Genomic DNA, 18,262 nt, shown 5'->3' with positions numbered 1-18,262 from the left:
CATGTAGTCTGAAATCCACAGACTAGGCAATGGCCACTGAGGTAATTTACATTAGATTAGCAATACAATGGGTGTCTGGCCTTCAGTGGCCAAAACAATTACATGAGTCAACAAAATCTTCAATACTAAACTCCCAAGAGTCTTGTAGAACAATGAGGGCTTATCCCCCATCTATAAACAAACTGTCTTCATGTCTGGCTGAATTTTAAGAAAGTTAACCCATGTTAAGCTGGTGTCACACACAGCGACAACGACGTCGCTGCTACGTCACCATTTTCTGTGACGTTGCAGCGACGTCCCGTCGCTGTCGCTGTGTGACATCCAGCAACGACCTGGACCCTGCTGTGAGGTCGCCGGTCGTTGCTGAATGTCCAGCTTCATTTTTTGGTCGTCACTCTCCCGCTGTGACACACACATCGCTGTGTGTGACAGCGAGAGAGCGACGAAATGAAGCGAGCAGGTAGCCGGCGTCTGGCAGCTGCGGTAAGCTGTAAACATCGGGTAACCAAGGGAAGACCTTTCCCTGGTTACCCGATATTTACCTTCGTTACCAGCCTCCGCTCTTGCTGCCAGTGCCGGCTCCTGCTCTGTGCACATGTGGCTGCAGTACACATCAGGTAATTAACCCGATGTATACTGTAGCAAGGAGAGCAAGGAGCCAGCGCTAAGCAGTGCGCGCGGCTCCCTGCTCTCTGCACTGTGACATGTAGCTGCAGCACACATCGGGTTAATTAACCCGATGTGTACTGTACCTAGGAGAGCAAGGAGCCAGCGCTAAGCGCGGCTCCCTGCTCTCTGCACATGTAGCACAGCGACGTTATGATCGCTGCTTCTGCTGTGTTTGACAGCTAAGCAGCGATCATAACAGCGACTTACAAGGTCGCTGTTACGTCACCGAAAATGGTGACGTAACAGCGACGTCGCTGTCGCTTAGTGTGAACCCAGCTTTAGGCTCTGCGTGTCCATGTCGTCACAGTCACCACTGATCACTATGGGTCATTCTCTGCCTGAAGCCACAGCGGGTGTACATGCTGTATGGCCACTCACTGTGCATTCAGATGTAGCAGAACTGGAATCGTTGTGGGAGCTCATAGTTTGAATTACCTCGGACTTGGGGGTTAATACATTTAATAACGTATGTTTCTGTGTTTTTTTTTTTTCTCTTTTTACTTATAGAATTAGTAGTGGTGGGAGCGTTTCAGACATCTTACCTATCACTAATCCAGGGCTTAGTGGCAGCACCAGGGCAATCGGGAAAAGCAGTGTAAAGTTTCAGAACTGTCACAGCTAATAGATGTGGCAATCCTGGGCTAACATTTTAAGGCTGGGGGGAGGAAAGGGGCAAAAAGCATGGGTCTCCCCAGCCTGAGAATACCAGCTGTTGGGCATTATCTTGGCTGGCTATCAAAATTGGGGGTAGGGGGCAGCCACACTCAGGTGTTTTTTTTTTAAATGTATTTATTTAAAAAATTAAAAAATCACGTACGTTTCCTCTTATTTTGATACACAGCCACAATAACCACACAGCTGGGGGGTACAGCCCGTAGCTGTATGCTTTCTGTGCTGGTATCAATACAGGGGGGCACCCTATGACATTTTAATTTATCACCAGTATAAGTACACAAAACGCATTTGTGATTCCAACCAATCAGATACTGTCTAAGAGGGTGTTTATGGTAAAACTCATGGTTTTGATTAAAAGGACAGCTCATTCCGCAACAAAGAGCCCTCACATGGCCATATTGACTGGAAAAAAAAAAGTTACGTCTCTTGGAAGAAGAATGGGGAAAAAAAAACGGAGCGTGCAAAATCGGCCGGTCGTGAGGGGGTTAAGCTTTTTGTTAGGCCTCTTTTACATGTCAATATTTTTGCATCAGTGCTTTGTATGCTAATACCAGGAGTGGATCATATAGAGAAAAAACTAGAATTGAAAGCTTGACCCCTGTACTGTGATTTGGAGACATTCCTGCATTTGGCATACAAATACTGATCAAAAAATACTGATGTGAATAATGCATTAGAAAACTGCAAGGTACTGAAACATTTTACAGTTGGACATGTGCATTCAAAAGTTTAGAGTTAACCCCTTCATCCCCGGGGCACTTTCCGTTTTTGCTTTTTTGTTTTTTGCTCCCCTTCTTCCGAGAGCCGTAACTTTTTTATTTTTCCGTCAATCTTGCCATATGAGGGCTTGTTTTTTGTGGGACGAGTTGTTGTACTTTTAAATGAAACCATAAGTTTTACCATATGGTGTACTGGAAAACAGCAAAAAAATTCCAAATGCAGAAAAATTGCAAAAAAAGTGTGATGGCACAATAGTTTTTGGGATGTTTTATTCACGGTATTCACTATATGGTGAAACTGATGTGTGGGTATGATGCCTGAGGTCGGTGCAAGTTTGTAGACACCAAACATGTATAGGTTTACTTGTATCTAAGGGGTTAAAAAAATTCACAAGTTTGTCCAATAAAAGTGGCGCATGTTTTGCGCCATTTTCCGAAACACGTAGCGCTCTCATTTTTTGGGATCTATGGCTCAGTGACTACTTATTTTTTGCGTCTCGAGCTGACGTTTCTAATGGTACCATTTTTGCGCAAATGCTACGTTTTGATCGCCTGTTATGGCATTTTGCGTAAAACTTACGGCGACCAAAAAACGTAATTTTGGCGTCTGGAATTTTTTTGCCACTACGCCGTTTACCAATCAGATTAATTGATTTTATATTTTGATAGATCGGGCATTTCTGACCGCGGCGATACCAAATATGTGTTTTTTTTTTTTTTTTTAACCCTTTAATTTTCAAGGGGGGGAAAGGGGGGTGATTTGAACTTTTTAGGTTTTTTTTTTTTTTATTTTTTAAAACTTTTTTTTTTACTTTTTTTTTTATTTTACTAGTCACCCTAGGGGGCTATAGCAATCAGCAATCCGATCGCTATTAGGCTGGTTTCACACTACGTCTTTTTAACATCCGTTGAAAACGTTATTTTAACGGAAGTACGGATCCTGTGCAAATCCGTTTTCACTTCAATGCATTTTCAATGGACTCGCGTCCACCTGCGTTCGCATGCGTTTGCGTCCGTTAGACGCAGGATCCGTCCTTTTGCGTTATTTTAACATGTTTCAAAAACGCAACATGTAGCGTTTTTTTGCTTTGTCAAAATAACGCATCTCACAGGATCCTTCACATTGCGCCGCGAGCTGCAATGCATTTCAATGAGTGCTGGATCCTGCCTAGCAGAATGCGTTCAGTTGCGTTGTAACAGGATCCTGCTTTTGTACTGAGCATGCCCAGAAAGTACTGAGCATGCCCAGAACCAGTCTCCAGTGATCTGTCTATCTCTCTACTCCCTCCCTCACCCCCTCTCTCTCTATCTCTGTCTTTCCCCCTTCCTCTCTCTCCCACCTGAGAGCTGCGGACAATCGTAACCAAGGTAAATATCGCGTAACCACTTCTCTTAGTTACCCGATGTTTACGTTGGTTACGCGTGCAGGCAGCCCTGCTCCTAGCAGCTGCAGACACTCGTAACCAAGATAAATATCGGGTATCCAAGGCCGATGTTTACCTTGGTTACCAGCGTCTGCAGCTGTCAGAAGCCTCCTCCCAGTCTAGCTCCCCTCACTCCCGATCACATGACTCCAATGCCCGCCCCTAAATATCCAGTGCAGGATCCTGCAAAATAACATATGCGTTTGCATACGTTATTTGCTGTAAAAGCAGGATCCGTACTTCCGCTAAAAAAACGTTTTCAGCGGATGTTAAAAAGACGTAGTGTGAAACTAGCCTTATCTATCTGCTGATCACAGCTATACAGCTGTAAACAGCAGATTCAGTCACTTTGTTTTTCCCTCTGCTCTCGGCCGAGGGAAAACGAAAGTGAAACATCATAGCTGCAGGCGTCATCACATGACCCTGTGCTACGATGGCAACCACTGATAGTCATGTGATCACGCACATGACTTCCGGTGGGGGCGGCGGTAAGTAAAAAAAACATGGCCGCGCGCATTTAATTTTGCTGCCAGACTTTGGCAGCAAGCTTTAAGGGGTTAATGGCCGCGGGTGGAAGCGATTCCACCCGCGGCTAGCAGGCACACATGTCAGCTGTTGAAAACGGCTGATATGTGTGCCGACCGCCGCCGCCTGCCCGCGGCAGGGGGCGGGGCTTAACGGGACACGCTCCATGACGGATATATCAGTCCATGGTCGTGAAGGGGTTAAAGGGAACCTGTCTGTCAGCAGAAATGTTGCTCTAAACCTAGAAGTTTCCCCCTCTGCAGCTCCTGGGCTGCATTCTAGCAAGGTTCCTATAGTTTTTGTGCCCCCTTCTAGATCAAATTAAATACTTTATAAAGTTGTACCTTTTTGGTATGCAAATCTTCTAAATTATCCATGGGGGCGGGCTGTCTGGTGTCTGTTACTGTCCCTCCTGCCGATTTACACCGTCCCCAAACGCTCCATTTCATACCTCAGGACGCCGCCCACTGCGCCCGTGGTCATGTGCATGCGCCGTGCGGCTGTACCGGGACTGCACTGTGTGCACAGTGTAACCGCTGGTGACGTGTTGCGCAGGCACGAGATTATGGGCGGCGCTGTGATTGTCATCAGCAAGTGCCCGCCCTTTCCCCTCTCCCTTAAGCGTTCTGCGCAAGCGCTGGCCAGATGACCCGACGTCACCTCTCGTAACCGGTGGTGTCCTGCTCCGCTCCTCCCATCTATTTTCTGCTCCAGGGCAAGATGGGAAAGAGGTGATGTCGGGTCATCTGGCCAGCGTTTGTGCAGAACGCTGTAGGCAGAGGGGAAAGAGCAGGCACGAGATTATGGGCGGGCACTTGCTGATGACAATCACAGCGCCGCCCATAATCTCATGCCTGCGCAACACGTCACCAGCGGTCACACTGTGCACACAGTGCACAGTCCCGGTACAGTCGCACGGCGCATGCGCGGGACCATGGGCGCACTGGGCGGCGTACTGAGGCATGAAATGGTGCATTGGGGGACGGTGTAAATCGGCAGGAGGGACAGTAACGGACACCAGACAGCCCGCCCCCATGGATAATTTAGAAGATTTGCATACCAAAAGGTACAACTTTATAAAGTATTTAATTTGGTCTAAAAGGGGGCACAAAAACTATAGGAACCTTGCTAGAATGCAGCCCAGGAGCTGCAGAAGGGGAAACTTTTAGGTTTAAGGCTATATGCGCACTGGACAATGGAATTTTCTCAAGAAAATTCCGCAGGTACTCAAAGATTACCGCACCAGCGGTAAAAAAACGCGGCAAACCGCATGCGGTTTGCTGCGGGTTTACCGTGGTATTGTTCGCGGTATTGTTCGCGGTATTGCTGCGGTTTTGCCGCGTGCGGGTTGGTATGTGCTTTATTGCATTCAATGCAATAAAGCACATTGAAAAAAAAAAAGAAAGTCATTTCATTCTGAGATAGTAGATAGATGAAGAGACAGAAGAATAGATAGAGGGATAGATAGAGGACAGATCGCTGCATTTCCCACGGTCGGCAGTGAGTTCACATTACCGGCCATGGGAAATGACCGGTAATTACCTCTGCTGTCTCTTCGCTGTGAGACTGCATTCATTCAGCAGTGTCTGTGTCAGTCGCGGCTGGATGGAAGCGGCGCCGGAGCTGTGGATTACGCCGGAGCTTTGTTTCGGGAGGGGTTAATAAAAGGGTGAACGAGGCTTGTTTGTGTTTTTATTTAAAATAAAGGATTTTTCGGTGTATGTGTTTTATTCACTTTACTTACGGGTCGATCATGTCAGCTGTCTCATAGACGCTGCCATGATCAAGCCTGGAGTTAATGGCGGCGATCCGCCACCATTAACTCCTTATTATCCTGACTGCCACTGCTACACGGCGGCAGGAAGAGCCGAGGACACGCCAGTACTGCCGCCTTTTGCATGCGACAGTCCTGGGGCGGCTGATATTCTCTGCTGCAGGAGGTGGGAGTGAGGCGGGTGACATTAACCCTGCTCCTCTCCCTCCCCAGCCTGAGAATACCGGGCCGCCGCTGTGTACTTACCTCGGCTGGACGGTAAATATATAGCGGAGCCCACGTGCTTTTGTTTTCTATATTTTCGTTTGCTCTCTATGTGTGTTCTATGTGTCTGTATGCCTGTGTGTGTGATCTGTGTGTGTTTACTCTCTGCTCTGCTTCCTCTTCCTGTAATGACATCACTTCCCTGCAAAACCGCAGACAAGCGATGTATATTACCGGAGGTAAACCGCGAAATACCGCAGGTAATAACGCAGGAAAACGCAGTGAACCGCACAGAATTTGCTGCCTGCGTTATTCCCTGCGGGATTTCACGATTACATGGCAGTCAATGGAGTGAAATCCCGCAGCGACGTGCGTTAAAGAATTGACATGCAATTGTTTTTGCTGCGGGAATCCCGCAGCAAAACATGCAGCTGTCAAATTCCGCCTAGTGCGCACAGGATTTTTTTTGCTGGTGATTCACTGCAGAGATGTTATGAACATTTTCTGCAGCGAAACATGCAGCAAAACCGCAAAAAATCCGCGGCAAAATCCGGTAAGTGCACACATAGCCTAAAGCAAAATTTCTGCTGACAGGTTCCCTTTAAGTCACCTGAAAAAGTTAGAGTGCATTATTGGATTGTCTTGAAATTTCACCCAAAATCCCTAACTTTTGTGAGTAGTGTATATGTATGTGTGTATGTACTCGTCAGATATTAGGTAGGTGAGTGGTTGTAGATTTGTGGCTATTAATATATATACTACAGTATATAATATACATTTTTTTTTTTTTTACAGAACTTGAGGATTTTGCTGCCTGCTACAGTATTCACTAAAGAATCAAAGTTGAAATAACTTTTTTTTTTTTTTTTTGTTTACAGGTACTTTAAGATGTCTAACGGTTATGAAGATCATATGGATGATGTATGCAGGGATGACATTGGCAGAACTAACCTAATTGTGAACTACTTGCCTCAGAACATGACGCAGGATGAGTTGCGCAGCCTTTTTAGTAGTATTGGTGAAGTAGAATCTGCCAAGCTAATACGTGATAAAGTTGCAGGTAACTGATGTTTAAATTTGTATGCTTATATTCTTTATATATGTATATATGTTTCCAACAACATGTGATCCCAGACTTAATTAACAGGCTAGCAGAGGTTAACTCTTGCAAGCCTGACCATTAATGATTAAGTGTGGAGAGAAAAGAATGGGCACCACAAACGAGCAACAATCCGCTTCGCACTGGTCTAAGGAACCGGACCGCTATTGCGGGAATGGGACACCTGCCCCGGAGCTGCACGCTCAGAAACGGACCGCAGTGCAAAAATTCAGATCCAACTAAGGAAAAAGGAAAAAAAAAAAGCAGCAACTCATCAGGGAATGAGATCAAGTCGTCTTTATTATGCAAACATGGGTAACATGTATTGCAGGGAGGGGGAGGCGAAGCCTCAGACAACGGTGACCGTTTTGCGCTATTGTGGCCCGTAGAAGCAACCCGTAGACCCACAACACGAGCGCAAAATGGTCACAGTTTAGAGGCTTCGACTCCCCCCTCCCTGCAATACATGTTACCCGTGTTTGTACAATAAAGAAGACTTGATCTCATTCCTTGGTGAGTTGCTGCTTTTTTCCTTTTGTTGGAACTTACCATTAATGAGCACACAGCTGGATGATGCCCAAGCATGCCTGTGCAAGTCAGAAACGCCAGAAAAACCATAGTGTGGTGTGAATAGCATCTGATGCAGCCATGACACTTGGCGAGTTTTAAGCAAAACTCCATGTGACAAAGTAAATATTTGTAATAGTCACCATGGTTTCACAAAGGGCTGAAGTTGTCAAACCAACCTGATTAGTTTTTATGAAGCGGTCACTAGAGTTTATGGATATAGGTCTTGATTCATCACTCTTTGCACCTATTTTTCCTCCCAGATCATTGCTCAATTTGCGCTTTTTTTTTTTTTTTTTTTTTAAATCTTATTGTGTTTGCCTTGTTGTTCAACCCATACTTCCCCGCTCCAGTCCCCTACTACCCTGTTTCCCAGAAAATAAAACCTTAATAATACCCTGTCTTATTTTCAGGGAAACACCGTGGTATATTTTTTTGAGCATGACAAAGGCATCATTTTTGCTTTTTTTTTTTAGCGCTAAGTTGCAATAATATTTTTCTATTACAAAAATTAAAATACTAAAAGCAATTTTACAGAAACAGCACAATCAAGAAAAAATAAACCACAGTTATCTTGTTAAAAATGTAATCACCATATGCATTGAGCACTCGTATAACTCTGTATATTAGACACTCATTAAGATTTTTCTCTGACCGACTGTGGTGATCAAAAGCCATAAAAGGAAAATGGGTACATAAGCCTAACTTAATTTTTAATCAATAAGTGAGTCCTAAAAAGTCTAAGTCTCTAAAAATGTATCTGTAGAGGTGTGAAGCATAGCTGTCAAGTGCTCTGTTGAATAAATATTTTTTATTTGCAAATTTTGCATGTATGGCTAAGAAGTAGATGGAGGGACAAACTTTTTTCCAATATACAGGGATCAAGCATTTTGCGCAGTCAGTAGTTAAAGTAGAAGTCTGGCTCTTGGTTTATTTATATCCTTTGGAAACACAGTAGATATGTAGCAGGGTCTAAAGGAATATGCCTCCCCAAAACATTACTGATAAGATTTTCTGGTATTGTAGCGTTATATTTATCTAAAAATTTGGTTATAGTACCATATCATTAGAATTTTTTTTATATGGTTTTCCTATTTATTCGTATTAATAAAAGGATCTTGACCATATCACTTGCGTACTACAGAATTCTTTCCGAAGCTAATTCTTCAATCTCCATATGAAAGGATATTTATAATTAGTTGGGTTATGGTTAAGTAGGTGTTTATGTTACAGATGTTTAGTAAAGGATCATCTGGAACAGAGAGATTCGAAATATAGACTTGGAGTACCAGTTGACCTAATAACTAATGATAAATAGGTTATCTGTTGATGGGGAAAAAGGGACGTCTGAATCTTCTTCATGGTTGCCAATAGGATTTTAATTGGTAAGGTTTCAAACCAATATAGAATCCCAAGGAAGATGGCCATCCTTGCTGCTATTTTGCTCAAGAAATATACCTTAATTGATGACCATTGCTTTAGTTATGACTTAGTCTCTCAAATTAATGAATGGACAGTTGTCTGAAAGATAACTATCGTTTTTTGCGGACTATAAGACACACTACCCCCCCCTCCCCCAAATGTTGGGGGGGAAAGTGGTTGGTGTGTCTTTATAGTCTGAATGTAGGGCATGGCTGCGGGGAATGAGGATGCTGCGTTGGAGTGGGTCATCGTCGGCATGAGCAGGCTGCAGCAGTGCCTACCCTGACCACGTGGGCCTGCTCATTTAATATGCATGCATCCTCCCGCCCATCAGCTCTCAGCGCTGACAGGTGAGCGGGATGATGGGCGGGGGAGCCGACCCCTTTGATCAACTATAGCAACTGCAGCCTGTAGTGATCATGTGTGGCTATATTCACTGCCCTCTGCGCTTCATCATCATCGCGGGGAGCAGTGAAATAAGTACGGTATACTCACCGGGCACCGTTCCCTGCAGTATCGTGATGTCGTCCTGTCTGCCAGCCCGCTGATGTGTGTGGAGAGCGGTGCACACAGTGATGACGTCATCACTGTCTGCACGGCTCCACACAGGTCTGCGGCGCTGCTGCTGGCACAGACAGGAAGACGAGCGATGCTGCGTGGAGGGAGGAAAGGTGAGTATAAACGTTTTTTTTTTTTCTTTTTTTTTTCCTGTGCCACAGCATGCAGGCCATATACCAGGATGGGGGTATTTAGCAGGATGGGGCTATTAATCAGGACAGGGGCTATACCAGGATGAGTGACATATATACAAGAATGGGGATCTTATGCAAGGCAGGAGGCTCATTACCAGCATTGGGGTACCTTAGCAGAGAATTTATGGACATTACCCCCATAACGTAGTGTCAGCAGCAGATCCTCGCCCTATAACAGTGTGTCATGACCACATTTGTTTTGCTTAAAATGTTATTTTCCTGTTTTCCTTTTCTAAAATCAGGGTACGTCTTATGGGCCGGTGCGTCTTAGTGTCCAAAAATTACGGTACCTAATTTGGTCATGTCCGTGTGTCTGTGCGCAATAAGTCATGCCAATGAGTAATGCCGTTCCTCTGCAGCATTGCAATGTCCTCCTGTCTGCTGGCCAGCTGATCTGTGTAGAGAACTGTGTATACAGGATGACGTCATCTATGTGCGCACCGCTAGTATTTACACACAGCAGCGAGCTGGCAGACAGGAGGACATCGCGATGCTGCAGGGGAACGGCTCCACATAGGTCAGCGGCACTGCTTCTGACACGGAGAGGAAGATGATCGATGCTGCTGAGAGTGAGGAAAGGTGAGTATAAGGCTATGTGCCCACGCTGAGGAAAATTTGCAGAATTTGCTGCGATTTTTTTTTTTCACGAAGTTCCGTGGATTTTTCAAAAATCTGCAGTACACAGAGTCCCCAGCCAATTTCTATGGCATTTTGGAACTACTGTGCCCATGCTGCGTTTTTTTCTGCAGCAGAAATAATGCTTATTTCCCTTCGGAAAAATCTGCAGCATGTGAATTATTCCTGCAGATTTTTTCGCAGGGTCCCATACTTGCCTGCCTAGATAGAAGACACCGGAGTCACTTCCTTCGGTGCAGAGAAGGATGGTGGAGCCAGGAGCAGGAAGCGGGAGGGGCCTGCACGAGCTCCGGTCATGTGACAGCCGGAGCTAGTTCAGGCCCGCCCACCTTCTCCGGCAATGTGCGCAGACAGACAAGGCCGGATTGTGAAGTGCTGAGTGATGGAGGTAAGTATGAACGCCCCGATCACTACAGCACTTGTTATGCATTGAGGATGCAGTGCCAAAGCCATGGTACTGTATTCTCAATGCAGAATGACCGCATCATATCCGCAGCACATAATGCAATACATCCGCAGCATGACAACAGACAAAGTTTTGCTGCGGTTTTCTGGGAGCTCCTGCGGAATGTCCTGCGGATATATCCGCAGGACACTTTCTCCATGGGCACATAGCCTAAACGTTTATTTTTTTTTCTGTGCCATAGGATACAGGCCATATGGCAGGATGATGGGGTATATGGCAGGATGATGGGGTATATATGGCAGGATGATGGGGGCATATTATGAGCAGGAATGGCGGCATATTATGAGCAGGAATGGCGGCATATTAAGAGCAGGAATGGCGGTATTTATCAGGATGGGGGCTATACCAGGATGAAGGATATACCGTATTTTTCGGACTTTTAAGACGCACTGGACGATAAGATGCACCCTGGTTTTAGAGGAGGAAAATGGGAAAATAAAATTTTAAACAAAAAATGTGGTCATGAGGATCTGCTGCTGACACTGTTATGGGGGTAATGTCACCAAATTCTCTGCTAAGGTACCCCATCCTGGTAATGATCCTCCTGCCTTGTATATGATCCTCTGCCGTGTGTGTGTGTAATATATATATATATATATATATATATATATATATAATATATATATATATATTACACACACACACACGGCAGAGGATCATATACAAGGCAGGAGGATCATTACCAGGATGGGGTACCTTAGCAGAGAATTTGGTGACATTACCCCCATAACAGTGTCAGCAGCAGATCCTCATGACCACATTTTTTGTTAAAAATTTTATTTTCCCATTTTCCTCCTCTAAAACCAGGGTGCGTCTTAAAAGTCCGAAAAATACGGTATATCCTATATATATATATATATATATATATATATATATATATATATATATATATATATATATATATATATATATATATATATATATATATATATATATATATATATATATATATATATATATATATATATAATCTCTATCTATCTATCTATCTATATATCTCTATCTATCTATCTATCTATCTATCTATCGGTCTGTCTTGCTCCAAATTGACGTCATTACAGTGACAACCGTTGCGTTGGCCGCTTGGCCCCGCACACATTGGGCACCTATACACCTCCCCCCAGGACTCCTCCTCCTGTTGTCCTCCTCTCTCCCCAGGACTCCTCCTCCTGTTGTCCTCCTCTCTCCCCAGGACTCCTCCTCCTGTTGTCCTCGTCGTCCTCGTCCCTCCTAGAATACTCGATGGGTTAGAATCGGGCCACCATCTAAAATATATATTTATTAATATATAGTCCAGACCAAAAGTTTGGATACACCTTTTCATTCTAAGGCTATGTGCCCACGCTGCGGATTTTGCCGCGGATGTCTCACGAAAAGCCGCGGATTTCCCGAAAATCTGCAGCACAGCTACTCCCCAGCCATTTCTATGGCATTTGGGAAATGCTGTGCCCACGCTGCGGATTTTTCTGCAGCGGAAATTGTGCGGCTTTTCGTCCGGAAAAATCTGCAACATGTCAATTATTGTTGTGGATTTTCTTCCGGATTTTGGCTGTAAAATTGGGGGGGAAAAAAATTCGCGCCAAATCCGCACCTATGAAAAGGTGCGGATTTTGCGGGAAAGCTGCGGATTTTGATGCAGAAAAATCTGCAGCTACATTCTCCCGTGGACACATAGCCTAAGAGTTTTCCTTATGACTGAAAATCGTAGATTCACATTGAATGCATCAAAACTATGAATTAACACATGTGGAATGAAATACCGTATTTTTCGCTTTATAAGACGCACTTTTGTTCCCCCAAATTTTGGGGGAAAGTAGGGGGTGCGTCTTATAAGCCGAATATACGGGGGGGGGGGGACATACATACACCACTCGTTTTTCTGTACTTAAAATTTGTATTATGGCAAGAAAAAAGCAGCTAACAGTATCACCATCTGATAGTCCTACTGAATAGACTGTTAGCTGCTTTTTTTCTTGCCATAATACAAATTTTAAGTACAGAAAAACCAGTGGCCATCATTACTTTAAGAAATGAAGGTCAGTCAGTCCGAAAGAAAGAAACTGGCTCACATGAGGACTGCCCCAGGAAAGGAAGACCGAGTCACCAGCCTCAGAAATCGCAGGTTAACAGCTCAGATTAGGGACCAGGTCAATGCCTCACATAGTTCTAGCAGCAGACACATCTCTAGAACAACTGTTAAGAAGAGACTTTGTGCAGCAGGTTTTCATGGTAAAATAGCTGCTAGGAAACCACTGCTAAGGACAGGCAACAAGCAGAAGAGACTTGTTTGGGTTAAATTTCACAAGGAATGGACATTAGACCAGTGGAAATCTGTGCTTTGGTCGGAGAAGTCCAAATTTGAGATCTTTGGATCCAACCACCGTGTCTTTGTGCGACGCAGAAAAGGTGAACGGATGGACTCTACATGTCTGGTTCCCACCAGGAAGCGTGGAGGAGGAGGTGTGATGGTGTGGGGGTGCTTTGCTGGTGACACTGTTAGGGATTTATTCAAAATTGAAGGCATAATGAACCAACATCGCTACCACAGCCTTTTGCAATGGCATGCTATTCCATCCGGTTTGCGTTTAGTTGGACCATCATTTATTTTTCAACAGGACAATGACCCCCAAACACACCTCCAGGCTGTGTAAGGGCTATTTGACTAAGAGAGTGAGTGATGGGGTGCTACGCCAGATGACCTGGCCTCCACAGTCACCAGACCTGAACCCAGTCGAGATGGTTTGGGGTGAGCTAGATCGCAGAGGGAAGGCAAAAGGGCCAACAAGTGCTAAGCATCTCTGGGAACTCCTTCAAGACTGTTGGAAGACAATTTCCGGTGACTACCTCTTGAAGCTCATCAAGAGAATGCCAAGAGTGTGCAAAGCAGTAATCCAAGCAAAAGGTGGCTACTTTGAAGAACCTAGAATATAAGACATATTTTCAGTTTCACACTTTTTTGTTACTTTCATTCAACATGTGTTAATTCATAGTTTTGATGCCTTCAATGTGAATCTACAATTTTTAGAGTCATGAAAATAAAGAAAACTCTGAGTGAGAAGGTGTGTGAAAACTTTTGGTGTGTGTATGTATGTGTATCTATATGTGGCCGCATCCTGCTATGTACCCCATCCTGGTATGTGGCCGCATCCTGTGGCACACAAAAAAATAAACGTTCATACTCACCTTTCCTAGCTCAAAGCAGCATCGCTCCTCCTCCTGTCTGTGCTAGTAGAGGCGCCGCTGACGTGTGGAGCCGGCCACGATCCTTGCAGCATTGCTCATCCTACTGTCTGTGCCGGCCGCGGCTGTGTGTGGACACGTGCGCACAGCGATGCTGCAGGGATCGTGGCCTGTGAGTATACTGTTTTACTCCACCCTGGGCTGATGATGGTGCACGGGGGAGCAGTGTATATAGCCACACATGATCACTCCGGGCTGTAGTTGCCAGGGGTGATCATGTGGGCCGGCTGTTTAGTATGCGCGCATCCCCCGACAATCACCCCGCCCACCTGTCAGCGCCAGCTTCAGCGCTGAGATGATGGGCAGCATGATGGGCGTGCATATGAAATGTGCAGGCCCACATGGTTGTAAGGAGGGTGCAGGGCCCAGCCCACCCCAGACCTGCAAACTGGCAATATACTTTGTTGTTCTGGTATAGTGAGTATTATTGGTAAACTGCCTCTAGGTGGCCACAGTGTGTAAGCTGCTTCCCTGGTGCTCCTGCGCTGGAGGGAGTTAATGAAGGGGAGGGGCTTAGTTTGAAAAAGAGCTGTTAGAAAGTCACATGGAGAAGAGTGTCCCTCAGGGAGAGGAGTAGACTGCGTCTGTGAGAGGCGTGGTGGAGGAAGACCCCAACAACTATAATTTGGTGTCACCTTCTGGGTCGAATCCGGGTGCCGGGCACACAATGCGGCCCGGATGGTGGCCATTCCCTGGCGGAGACCTAACAAATCCCCTCAGCGAAAGGTCAGTGGGCCCTTGAGAGAGAATTAGGCCCTGACTGACTAGACAGACGGTTGAGTCTGCCGTGGATAGTGAAGTTAAAGGGAAGGAAGAGGAGCTTAGGGACCCCAACAGGAGCCAAAGTACCAGGGAAGCTGTTGACCGTAAAAATATATAAATTATCCGTTGCTTTAGTTAACCCCTTTGGGGAATAAGATTGTGCCTGCCTCAGGCGAGATAAGAAACTGTTTTTCATGTTGACAAGTAAAGAAGTTTGGTTGAAAGAACCTGTGACCGTGTCTCTGCTTGTGACACATGAAGAAAGAGTATGCTTATTACTGTATTGCACTAAAGTGGCGGTTGGGGTGCAGAGAACAGCGGGCTCTGGCACGACTATAATGGCCTACGACCTCCCCTTTAACATGGTCACGGTAGGCGCTGCTGCAGCCTGCTTGTGCCCCCGATGACACGCGCCACTGCAGCACCCTCATTCCACGCAGCCATGCCCTACATTTAGACTATAAGACACACCCCCCACTTTCCCCCAACATATTGCAATCAGTACTCACTCCACAAATAGTTGTAGAACATCTTTAGGAGTCTTAAGTTTATTTTCCAGAATATTAAGAGGTAATGTTTGTTTTATTGACATTAAGTATATGTCTAGATAGGAAAGTGGAAAGGATTTGTCATTGTGAGCATTACATCATTTGCGAATAGCACCACTTTAAAGGTTGTATCCCTTTTAACCCCTTCACGACCGCGGGCAGTAAAATTACGTCCTATTTTAACGTGACTTAACGACCAGGGACGTAATTTTACTGCCTAAACTTCATTTGATTGCCGTGGCCATAGCAACAGCTTTCAAATGATGTCCCCTGCTGTTTCTTACAGCAGGGGACTGTAACCGCCAACCACATCGATCACACTAATTTCGGCAAAAATAATGCCCGAATTAGTGCGATCCTGTGAGATCCAGCTATGAGATGCCGCAGCTGCAGCAGCATATCAGAGGTGGACCTCAAACATGCCGCCCCCAGCCCCTGCAGCACTGATTGGAGCGATCGTGCTATGACGCGCAATCGCTCCACTCAGTGTGCAGTGGGGCGGTCTGATCTGCCGGTGGCCGCCCTCCCCAGGCCTGTGCTGGCCTGTGAGCCCTCCCCCAACATGTCTGCAGCGTGGAGTGGCTGGTACTTTTGGTACCACGCCACCGCTGCTGCTGCCGCCGCCGCCTCTGATGTCTCCGCCGCTCCTGCTCCAATGGTAAGTATTCCGCTCCCTGCGCGCTCCCGTGAAGGCCCCTGCGCGCTCCCGTGAAGGCCCGTGCCCCCCCCGATCTTCCCCCCTACGCCCCGATCTGCACCCCGACATCCCGATCCGCTCCCCCGCGATCTGACTGCCTCCCCCATTATTTCTATTCTGCTTCTGCAGCTCCCTCTCCGGTCTCCCCCTCTGCTCTCCCCCTCCCCCTCTGCTCTCCCCCACCCCCTCTGCTCTCCCTCTCCCCCTCTGCTCTCCCTCTCCCCCTCTGCTCTCCCTCTCCCCCTCTGCTCTCCCCCCTCCCCCTCTGCTCTCCCCCACCCCTCTCCCCCTCTGCTCTCCCCCGACGTCCTCTTACCTGTCTTCACCGGCCTGATCACATCTGCGTCCATCGCTGGGTCCTTCCTGGGCATTCTGCTGATCTGCCTGCTGCTCCTGTAAAGCTGTCCATCTCTCTGCCATCTGTTCCTCTGCAGCTCTTCTGGTCAGTGATCCTCCTGCTAGTCCTCTGGGTACTGTGAGTATTTTTTTTTTCCGTATCCCCTGTCCATTTTTACACCTCATCCGTCCGTGCGTCCTGCCAAGCGCTGATCAGGAATGCAGATAACGGATCGGCATCCCTGCTCAATTTTTGGCGTGACTTTTTTTTCCGTATCCCCGACGCTTTTTGTATCGCATCCGTCCGTGCGTCCCGCCAAGAGCTGATCAGGGATGCACATAACGGATCGGCATCCATGGTCAATTTTTGGCGTGACTTTTTTCCGTATTCACGACGCTTTTTGTATCGCATCCGTCCGTGCATCCCGCCAAGCGCTGATCAGGGATGCACATAACGTATCTGCATCCATGGTCAATTTTTGGCGTGACTTTTTTTTTTTACGTATCCCCGACGCTTTTTTTTATCGCATCCGACCGTGCGTCCTGCAGCGGCCGATCAGTGCACTGCGTCTGTGCGTTTGAAAAGTCAAATGGCGCTCCTTCTCTTCTGAGCCCCGCCATGCGCTCAAACAATTACTTTCCACCACATATGAGGTATCTGCGTACTCAGGAGAAAATGCACAATACATTTTATGGTGCATTTTTTCCTGTTACCCTTGTGAAAAAAAGCTACCTAGTTGAAGCAACCGTTTTGTGGTAAAAAACATTTTTTTTTCTTTTCACGGCTCAACGCTATAAACTTTTGTGAAGCCCCCAGGGGTTCAAAGTGCTCACCAAACATCTAGAAAAATTATTTGAGGCCTCTAGTTTCCAAAATGGGGTCACTTGTGGGGGAGCTCCATTGTTTAGGCACCTCAGGGGGTCTTCAAACCCGACATGGCGTCCGCTAATGAGTGCAGCTAATTTTGCGTTCAAAAATTCAAATGGCGCTCCTTCCCTTCCGAGCACTGCCGTGTGTCCAAACAATTGATTTTTACCACATATGGGGTATCAGCGTACTCAGGAGAACATGCACAATAAATTGTATTGTGTACTTTCTCTTTTCTCCCTTGTAAAAATGAAAATTTTATGGCTAAAGTAACATTTTTGTGTTAAAAAGTAAAATTTTCATTTTTTCCTTCCACATTGCTTTGGTTCCTGTGAAGCACCTAAGGGTTAATAAACTTATTGGATGTGGTTTTGAGCAGTGTGAGGGGTGCAGTTTTTAGAATGGGGTCACTTTTGGGTATTTTCTGTCACCTAGGCCTCTCAGTCACCTCAAATGTAATGTGGTCCCTAAAAAAAATTATTTTGTAAATTTTGTTGGAAAAATGAGAATTTGCTGATGACCTTTGACCCCTTCTAACTTCCTAACGGAAAAAAAATTTGTTTCGAAAATTGCGCTGATGTAAAGTAGACAAGTGGGAAATGTTATTTAGTAACTATTTTGTGTGACATATTTCTCAGATTTATGGGCATAAATTTTCAAAGTTTGAAATTTGCGAAATTTTCAAAATTTTCGCCAAATTTCCTAAATTTTCACAAATAAACGCAAAACATATCGGCCTAAATTTACCACTGACATGAAGTACAATGTGTCACGAAAAAAACAATCTCAGAATCGCCAGGATCCGTTGAAGCGTTCCAGAGTTATAACCTGTCAAAGTGACACTGGTCAGAATTGCAAAAAATGGCCCGGTCATTAGGG

General features: G+C 45.8%; 1 protein-coding gene across 1 annotated transcript in view; it reads left to right on the top strand.

The window, feature by feature from the left end:
- The first annotated feature begins 6,872 nt into the window (after positions 1-6,872).
- The window catches only part of ELAVL1 (ELAV like RNA binding protein 1), a 215,259-nt gene continuing 203,869 nt past the window's right edge, over positions 6,873-18,262 (top strand). Inside the window, exon 1 of the mRNA XM_075352622.1 lies at positions 6,873-7,050. Coding sequence (XP_075208737.1) covers positions 6,879-7,050 — 172 coding nt within the window. The 5' untranslated portion in view covers positions 6,873-6,878. The remainder of the gene's footprint in view (positions 7,051-18,262) is intronic.

This window comes from Anomaloglossus baeobatrachus, chromosome 1 (assembly GCF_048569485.1).
Source record: "Anomaloglossus baeobatrachus isolate aAnoBae1 chromosome 1, aAnoBae1.hap1, whole genome shotgun sequence".
NCBI lineage: Eukaryota > Metazoa > Chordata > Amphibia > Anura > Aromobatidae > Anomaloglossus > Anomaloglossus baeobatrachus.
Note: the sequence above shows the minus strand (reverse complement) of the source record. Positions and strands in the feature narration are given on the sequence as shown.